At 34.7% G+C, this 9808-nt stretch overlaps 2 protein-coding genes across 2 annotated transcripts in view; both read left to right on the forward strand.

Annotated features, from left to right (window-relative positions):
- Positions 1–3599: 3599 nt before the first annotated feature.
- On the forward strand, positions 3600–6079 carry LOC112499617 (inactive beta-amylase 9-like). The gene is made up of 3 exons (XM_025102927.1): positions 3600–3899; positions 4084–4566; positions 5133–6079. Exons 1-3 carry the CDS (start codon positions 3675–3677, stop codon positions 6006–6008), a joined length of 1584 nt encoding a protein of 527 aa, XP_024958695.1. The 5' UTR covers positions 3600–3674; the 3' UTR covers positions 6009–6079.
- Positions 6080–8286: 2207 nt separating this feature from the next.
- The window catches only part of LOC112529013 (inactive beta-amylase 9-like), a 2453-nt gene continuing 931 nt past the window's right edge, over positions 8287–9808 (forward strand). Inside the window, exons 1-3 of the mRNA XM_025140095.1 lie at positions 8287–8576; positions 8793–9275; positions 9761–9802. Of these exons, the coding sequence (XP_024995863.1) occupies positions 8340–8576; positions 8793–9275; positions 9761–9802 (762 nt within the window). The 5' untranslated portion in view covers positions 8287–8339. The remainder of the gene's footprint in view (positions 8577–8792; positions 9276–9760; positions 9803–9808) is intronic.

Genomic DNA, 9808 nt, shown 5'->3' on the forward strand with positions numbered 1-9808 from the left:
AATGATTATCCTAATTATATTTTAGATTTTTTATATTTAAAATTAGATGTTTATCCTGTATTTGATTGTGTTTATATGCCATTAGTTACACGAATTCAGTTATGGGATGAAATCGGATAGGGATGAAATTGTTTAGGGATGAACGAGTTTAAGAGTTTTAAGAGTTTAAGAGTTTTAGGCAAATGCTTTATAATATAGTATTGATATGTGTGTGTTTGTGTATATGTGTTCATATAATTCTTACATTAACAAAAATAATGGAATTTTTTGATTTTGTAACTCCCAATTAATCATATGGGAGTTACATAAAAAATAAAATTACCTAAATACTCTTTTCTCCTTTGTTCATATATGTTTTTTGAAATTGTAAATTTAAAAAATTAATTTTTTATCATGATCAATCACAACCGTTTATTGTAGGAATCAATGGCCAAGATTGGTTAACAAAGTTAACACAATAATCTTGGTTAACATTTGAACCAGCCTATATATATATATATATATAATAAAGTATTTAACAAAAAAATTAAAAATCATTTTTTATGTATGAAGTACTATTTATTGATGCATATTACTTAAAATTCAAGATTATAAATAAATTGCACGTAAGTACAATTTATTAGAGTTTCATGTTTGAATTTGTGTAACTAATTACAGATAAACAGGCTTGTTCCTGACACTTTATAGGCCCTGGACGAACGTAACAACATGACTCACTACGAGAAACAAGACTTTTAGCAACCATTTTTGTCGTCGCTAAAAGTCCATCTATCCTTAGAGAGAGTATATAACAACTACATGTTGTCACTATAACTTGTTACAGAAACATGTCATCGCTAAAAAGGCGCTTCGTCAAAGCTCATTTTTCTTGTAATGACCCTCGATAAGTACCAAAAAAAATTCAATAAATGTTTTTTGTTAATATAAAATTGAATACAAGAAATGCTAATAATTTACTTAGGAAAAAAAATCTTATTTATGTTTATTATAAATATATAAGATAATACTTAAATTTACTTACTTTTTATTAGGTGATTTGAAACCAAAAATATAGAAAATGTGGTTGATAAACTCTTATAAAAGGTAAGAATTTATTTAGTTCATAACAAGAAATATATGTTAATTTGATACAAAAAGAGAATTCGTGTGAATGAAGTAATCGTGAGGGTCAATGAGAGATCAATAATAGAAAAGGTTATCAAGGTTTTCTAGACAAGTAGACAAATGAGTATCAATAAGAATATAGAAGAGAAGATGATCCATTGAGATCCAATAAGAATAAATAATGAATTAAACATATAATATGCAAGCTCAACAAATGGTTGTTTGAGTTCTAAAACAAAATCTTATGGAGTGGTGGAATCCCAATGAAAGATATATTACTCAAACAATTGATGAAAATATTTAAATTCTATTTTCCTTTTTTTATGCTAAACTAAAATAAGATGTGAAAATTAAAAGTTTATGGAACATGACATATATAAGAGACGTTATTAAATACATCTAGTAACGAAAATTGTTAATTAATTACAAAACCATGAAACACGTCATAAATCATAAGAAAAATATATTGATTGTCAAACAATGGTAAAATATTTTGTGTAGAAGCAAAAATAGATAACAATAGTCAACAAAAAACAATTAGAACAACATAACCAAATAGCAATAGTCAATAGAAGCAGAAATAGATAAAAATATCCAACAAAAATATATAGCAGTAGCAAGCACGTGATCTTAACGTGGAATTGTTGAAGCACAATAACAATCAAGCATATAACAATAATCAATGTCATTAGACCTTACTGGAGATAAAAAAAATAGAGATGCAATAAACAATAGCATATACTAAATGACCATTTTTTTTTTCTTCTCCACTTTGGACTCACGATTTTAAAATGCGTCTGGTAGAGGAGGTATCAAGTCCCTTGTAAAGCAACATTTGTTCCTCTCTCCATCCAATGTGGGATCTTACAATCCATCTCCCTTAGGAGCCCAGCATCCTCGCTGGCACACTAGTCCAGTTCTTGGCCCTGATACCATCTATAATATCCAAGCCAACCGTATCAGATATTGTCCGTTTTTGTCCACATACTTCGACTCACGGTTTTAAAACGTGTCTCATAGAGGAGGTATCAAGTCCCTTATAAAGCAAAATTTGTTCCCTTCCCCAACCAATATGGGATCTTACAATCCACCCCGTGGGAGCGCAACATTCTCGCTAGCACACTAGTCCAGTTCCTGGCTCTGATATCATCTCTATAACATCCAGGCCAATCGTATCAGATATTGTCCGCTTTTGTCCACACACTTGGACTCATTTAAAATACGTCTCATAGAGGACGTATCAAGTCCTTTATAAAACAACCTTTGTTCCCCTCCCCAACCAATGTGAGATCCTACAATCCACCCCCCCCCCCCCTCTCTTTGGGAGCCCAGCATCCTTGCTGGCCCACTAGTCCGGTTCCTGGCTCTGATACTATCTATAACATCCAGGTCAACTGTATCAGATATTGTCCACACACTTGGACTCACGGTTTTAAAATGCGTCTTATAGAGTAGGTATCGAGTCCTTTATAAAACAACATTTGTTCCCCTTCCCAACCAATGCAGGATCATACATCCCAGCTCTACTTTAGGTTTATCTGGTTAATTTGAGGACTGGATTAGGGCCGAAGTCAGGAATTTATGATAAGGGGGTTCGATCATTCGGTGTCGTACTTTATTGTAGAATAATCACGACAAAATATTGTATTTGATCAAACAACATTCCTCTAACATAAAAGAAACTTACATCTTAGATTAACACATGATTTATGAAGGATGCTTTGATTATGACATTGATATTGTCCAATTTTAATATCTGCTCACTAATTTCTCCATGTTGGTTGGTTACTTAGTATGCTTAAGTTAAAATTTGTGTTCTTAGATCAGGAATCATAAAATTTATATTGATATCCTTCGAATTTAGCCCATCAATCTCTTATAGTCTCTTCCATATCAACCACAATCTACACAAGATAATAATTTAATATTTTGTTAGAACTCAATAATTACCTTAATTATATTTTAGTTTTTTTATATTTAAAATGAGACGATTATCGTATATTTAATTATGTTTATCTACAGTTAGTTACACGAATTTAAACATGAAATTTTAATAAGTTGTATTTACGCACAATTAYTTGTAATCTTGAATTTTAAATAGTATGTGTAAATAAACAGTACTTCATACATAAGAAATAATTTTAAATAATTTTTATTAAATATTTTATAATATAGTTTAGATAATATTGTATACACGCATAAAATATTTACACAAATATTATTTAATGATGAAATATTAAAAAAAAATTAACGGTTATGGGTGACCAATTCTTCCACGTCATTCAACCTAAGCATCCACCATGCAAATTTTCCTGCTTTCTATTGGTCCACAATTATCTGACGTGGATAATATAATGATTAACATGTGAATTTTGAATGGTATGCGGTTCAAACCATTGGAGCTATGAGAACATGACACGTGGAAGAGTAACTGTTTTCTCTCCTCTTTTCCGTCTATATATCCATCTTATCTTCCCCAAATTCAAATTCATCTCCCTTTCTTAAACCCTACATTTCCTTTATCCTAAACCATTCCATCCAATTCACTACCAAAATCCTTCTTTACCAACATGGAAATGTCGTTGATCGTAAGTTCGCCGCCCAAGTTTACGATCAGAAGAAGAGATTTGCTTCACAATAACAAGAATCTGATGATCATCTGTTCGTCTGCCTCCAAGTCACAGATTGGTTTTGGTCATATTATCAGATGCCCTAATCTTCCTCTTAGCGTAACTGCTCACTCTAAAACTGCTATATCCACCAAAGCTTCTGATCGTAACACCATATCCAATTCTGTAAGTTCTTAACCTTCATTTCCTTTTTATAAAATCTGGTAGAATGGATTAAACTTGTATTTTTTGAACTGAAATATCCATATTAGGACTCTTCTTTGTGGCACAACTGAGTCCAAGTTAAATTGGGTACTTAATTCTGCTTAGTGAACTTATTTTGATCTGTAGATACTTGTTCTATGTGCAGAAAGATGGTGTTAAAATATATGTTGGATTGCCAATGGATTCTGTGTCTGATTGCAACGGAATTAAGCATTCAAGAGCAATAGCAGCAGGACTTAAGGCTTTGAAGCTATTAGGAGTTGAAGGTGTAGAGCTCCCAATTTGGTGGGGAGTGGCAGAGAAGGAAGCTATGGGAAAATATGAATGGTCAGGCTACCTTACTCTTGTGGAGATGATTCAAAAAGTGGGTCTAAAGCTCCATGTTTCTCTCTGCTTCCATGGCTCCAAAGAGGAAAACATTCCCCTCCCTAAATGGGTTTCTGAAATTGGGGCATCTCAACCGGATATCTTCTTTACTGACCATTCAGGGAAGCATTATGAAGACTGTCTATCTTTTAGTGTTGATGATCTTCCTGTTTTTGATGGCAAAACCACAATGCAAGTGTACAAAGGATTTGTTGAAAGCTTCAAGAACTCCTTCTCTCCATTTATGGGTTCCACAATCACGGTAAGGAGTTAAACAAGTTCTGTTCTTTTCAACCTCAAACATTTAGATGTAGTTCATGATCATGACAAATGGGATGATGGAACCCAGTATCTTGCTGTATGTATCTTATAAATATCGAATTCTGGAAGATAGACCAACTTTACAGTTCAGCCATCCGTAATTCAGGTCTATTTGAAAATAGCTAGAATACATTTACCCCTATACCATTTTCTGATGACTTTTGATCATAAGGCCATGTTTGCTAACCATAAGCTAGCTTTTAAGCTTTTGCGCTTATTGAGAAGGTCTAGTTTGATTAGCCATAAACTGGCTTTTGAAAAAGCTGCATCAAGTCGCTTTAGTAAGCTCCATAGGTTTTTTTCCAATTATTCCCATTATGGTTTCCCAATTTATTTTCCAGCATGTATTTTTAAGGTTATTTTACATTGTCATTCAACTTATCATCTAGCTTTTGCCAAACATGACTAGTTTATCAACTAACAACTAGATTATTAACCAACAAACACCTTATCCAATAATAGTCGTGTATGATGATTAAAAGGGATCCTGATTGATGAATCTTGCAGGGCRTAACAATTGGAATGGGACCAGATGGTGAGCTYCGGTATCCATCTRACCAAGATYACAGCAARAATAGTGTTGGTCCAGGAGCAGGAGAATTTCAGTGTTACGACCAAAACATGATGAGACATCTCAAGCAGCAGGCCGAAAATMTTGGGAACCCTCTTTGGGGACTTTCTGGTCCTCATGATGCACCAACTTACAACCAGCAGCCCATCCTWAACACATTCTTCAAAGAAGCAGGATCATGGGAGACTCCTTATGGCGATTTCTTTCTTTCATGGTATTCATCCCAACTCATATCTCACGCTGACCGAATCCTATCATTAGCCGCCTCAACTTTTAGCCAGACTCCAATCGTGGTATCTGGTAAACTGCCTCTTATTCACTCGTGGTACAAAAGCCGATCCCATCCAGCAGAGGTAACTGCAGGATTCTATAACACAATCAACAGAGACGGGTATGAAGAAATYGCCAAAATTTTCTCAAAGAACTCGTGTAAAATGATCTTGCCAGGAATGGATCTTTTGGACGAACAACAGCCAACTGAGTCCTTTTCAAGTCCCGAACTACTACTTGCAGACGTTAGAACTGCTTGCAGAAACCAAGGTGTTGAGATTTGTGGTCAAAACTTGAACATTGCAGGCACCCCCAAGAGTCTTAAACAAATTGAGAAGAATTTGGCAGGTGGGAACGGAATCAATCTGTTTCTTTACCAGAGAATGGGTGGGGAGTTCTTTTCGCCAAAAAACTTCCCTTTGTTTTCAGGTTTTGTTAGGAGTTTAAACCAAATGGAACTGGATTCAGATGACTTGGCTGTAAATGAGAGAGAAGCTGCTGTATATGTACCTGGAAAGAACCGAAAACTGCAAACTGTATAGAGTTATGATGATTAGATGTTTTGCTGCAATACTTGTACATTGTTCTTATGCAAAACCATACTTGAGTATATTCTTGTCTACATGTTGAGATACAACACTGTGAACCCTTTTAGCTCGTAAGCATTCCCAAAGATCCGACTATCGATTGAATTTTGAACTTGATCACAAGGAAAACATATGAATTCGAGCTCGAATTCATGTCTATGTGGCATTCATCAAATGCAAGAAGAGATCACATGCATTCTATGATATTCAATGAAGGATTAAAAGTTGAGTGAGAATTTTGAAAGTAATGGCAAATACCATTCTTTTTAATTAAATTACATGGAATGCATGCAGAATGGCAATAAAGGAAGTAATGGCTTGGTTTATTGAAAAATAATATTTAGAAAAAAATTTATTTTTTTATTTAAATTTAAAATTTGATAAAGAATGGAACTGAACAAATTATATCTAAAAAACAAGATTTTTTTTTTTTAATTTAACATTTATGTTGTTATATTTTTTTCATCCCTTTTTTGGACCAAGGTACTAATTATTGTTTATTTACTATAACGATATGTATATATGTTTAAATAATAATGTTGTCATCATATATACAAATATATGTTATCACCTACGCAAATGTTAGTTTGTGGACGTGAAATGTACAATCCAATTAGGCATGGAAATGGGTCCCGACTTGTCAGGGAACCTGGTCCACCCGTCTCGGTCGGGGACGGGGATTCTCTACTAAATCAGAGATGGGGATGGGAACGGAGATCTCCGTTTGTCTGAAACTGGGGATGGGGATGGGGACGGGGACGGGTATCGTATTCCCCGCCCCACCCCATACCCATTATATATATTAATTAATAAATTATATATATTTATACACAAACACACACACACACACACATTTGAGATTCCGTAAGTAAATGATACTTTCTGTTTTGTCGAGAGGAAAAGGGGACATTGACATTCATCTTCCTCTCGAAGGGCTTTGAGAAGAGGGGCAACAGTGAAGATGCCGAGAATGGCCGTGTCTATGGGGATTACCGGTCTTAGTAAGAATCTGTTGCAAATGCATGTGAGGGAGGAATGCCAGCATTAAGATTTAAAACTTGTCGTCTACTTGAAGGAAATGTTTGGAATAGGGAACTTACAATAATACAACGCCGCATATATATATATATATATTATTTATTTCAACTAAAGCGGTAATTCATAATTTCTTATTTCCTAACCATGTTTATAATCTAAAATTGTTGTTTTTTAGACATTAATATGTAATATTTTGAATGTCAAGTCAAAATACAATTACTCGATAAATTTTGTATATTACTCAATATGGTTGCCCCTAAAAGTTGGACGAGTATCTATCTAGTGTTTGGTACAACTAGGACCGGATAGGACACAACTAAACAAGTTGCCCCTAAAAGTTGTTTTATGATTCTCTATATCATATAATAGTTAAAAATCACATAAACAAAGCAAATATTTAAATAATTTAATGTATAAACATTTTTACACAATTTTCATAGACATAAATATACACATATAATTGTACCAAATTTGAATAAAAATTATGTTTTGTTCGGTCTGGAAGATCCTTATGAGTTGATAAAGACACAATGAAGGTTGTTGCAACAACAATAGTTATGGAGGTAGAAGTAGTGGTGGTTGGTGGATGTGGAGGACGTGAAAATGATGGATAGTGATAGTGGTGGTAAAGGGCGACCAAAAAGGATGATGTGGTGGAGGTGGTGAGCAATGGCATTGGTAGCCAATAGTGGTGGTCGTGGTTATGGTGAAGGTGTAGGTGGTGGTGGGAGATCGTGCTAGTGGTCGTGGCAATGGTCGGTAGTGCTTGATGGTCATGATGGTTGATGAGGTAGAGGTAGTGATAGTGGTATTGATATTGGTGGACAACGATGGTTATAGAGGAATTGAAGATGGTGGATAATAGTAGTGTTGGCAGCATAAAATATATACATAAATATTATTTTTTAATTAAATATTAAATATTAATTTGAGTGTTATGGGCGACCTATGCTTCCACGTCGTTCAATCTCGGCATCCACCATGCAAATTTTCCTGCTTTCTATTGGTCCACAATCATCTGACGTGGATAATATAATGATTACCATGTGAAATTTTGAGGCTCAAACCATTGGAGCTATGACAACATGACACGTGGAAAAGTAACTGTTTTCTCTCCTCTTTTGCGTCTATATATCCATCTATCTTCGCCTCTTTCCCAAATCAAATTCATCTTCCTTCTTAAACCCTAAATTTCCTTTATCCTAAACCATTTCATCCAAATTAACCACCAAATCCTTCTCTACCAACATGGAAATGTCGTTAATCGGAAGTTCTCCGGCCAAGTTTGCGATCAGCAGAAGATATTTGTTTCAATTGAGCAATAACAATAACAAGAATCTGATGATGATCTGTTCGTCTGCCACCAAGTCCCAGATTGGTTTTGGTCATATTATCAGATGCCCTCATCTTTCTCTTAGGGTTACTGCTCAATCTCAATCTACTATATTCACCAAAGCTTCTGATCGTAACACCATAACCAATCCTGTAAGTTCTTAATCTTCATTTTTTTATAAAATCTGGTAGAATGGATTGTTGGTTACCCTTTCCTCATCTAATTCAGCTGATTAAACTTGTATTTTTTGAACTGAAATATCCATATTAGGACTCTTCTTTGTGGCAAAACCAAGTCCAAATTAAACTGGGTACTTAATTCTGCTTAGTGAACCTATTTTGATCTGTAGATATTTGTTCTATGTGCAGAAAGATGGTGTTAAAATATATGTTGGATTGCCAATGGATTCTGTGTCTGATTGCAATGGAATTAACCATTCAAGAGCAGTAGCAGCAGGACTTAAGGCTTTAAAGCTATTAGGAGTTGAAGGTGTAGAGCTCCCAATTTGGTGGGGAGTGGCAGAGAAAGAAGCTATGGGGAAATATGAATGGTCAGGCTACCTTACTCTTGTAGAGATGATTCAGAAAGTGGGCCTAAAGCTCCATGTTTCTCTCTGCTTCCATGGCTCCAAAGAGGAAAACATTCCCCTCCCCAAATGGGTTTCTGAAATTGGGGAATCTCAACCAGATATCTTCTTTACTGACCACTCAGGACAGCATTATAAAGACTGTCTGTCTTTTGGTGTTGATGATCTTCCCGTTTTTGATGGCAAAACCGCAATGCAAGTATACGAAGGATTTGTGGAGAGCTTCAAGACTTCCTTCTCCCCATTTATGGGTTCCACAATCACGGTAAGGAGTTAAAAAAAAGTTTCTGCTCTTATTTGGCGTAAAAAATAGGACGTAATTTATAATCATTACAAAATGGGATGATGGAACGACTATCTTGCTGTATATATCTTTTAAATATCAAATTCTGGAAATGACATTTGATCATAAGGTCATGTTTGGCAACCTTAAGCTAGCTTATAAGCTTTTGAGCTTATCGAAAAATCCTCATTCAATAGCCATAAACTAGCTTTTTGAAAAGCTACTTCAAGTAGTGTTTTAACAAGCTCCATAGGCTTTTTTCCAATTACCCCGATTATAGTTTTCCAATTAATTTTTCAACATGTCTTGTTAGGTTATTTTACATTCTCATCCAACTTATCAGCTAGTCTTTTTAACAAAAACGACTAGTTTATCAACTAACAACTAAATTATTAGCCAACGAACACCTCATCCAATTATAGATTTGTACGACGATTAAAAGGGATACTGATTGATGAATCTTGCAGGGCATAACAATTGGAATGGGACCAGATGGTGAGCTTCGGTATCCATCT

The sequence above is a fragment of the Cynara cardunculus genome, assembly GCF_001531365.2.
Source record: "Cynara cardunculus var. scolymus isolate 2C chromosome LG 16, CcrdV1, whole genome shotgun sequence".
NCBI lineage: Eukaryota > Viridiplantae > Streptophyta > Magnoliopsida > Asterales > Asteraceae > Cynara > Cynara cardunculus.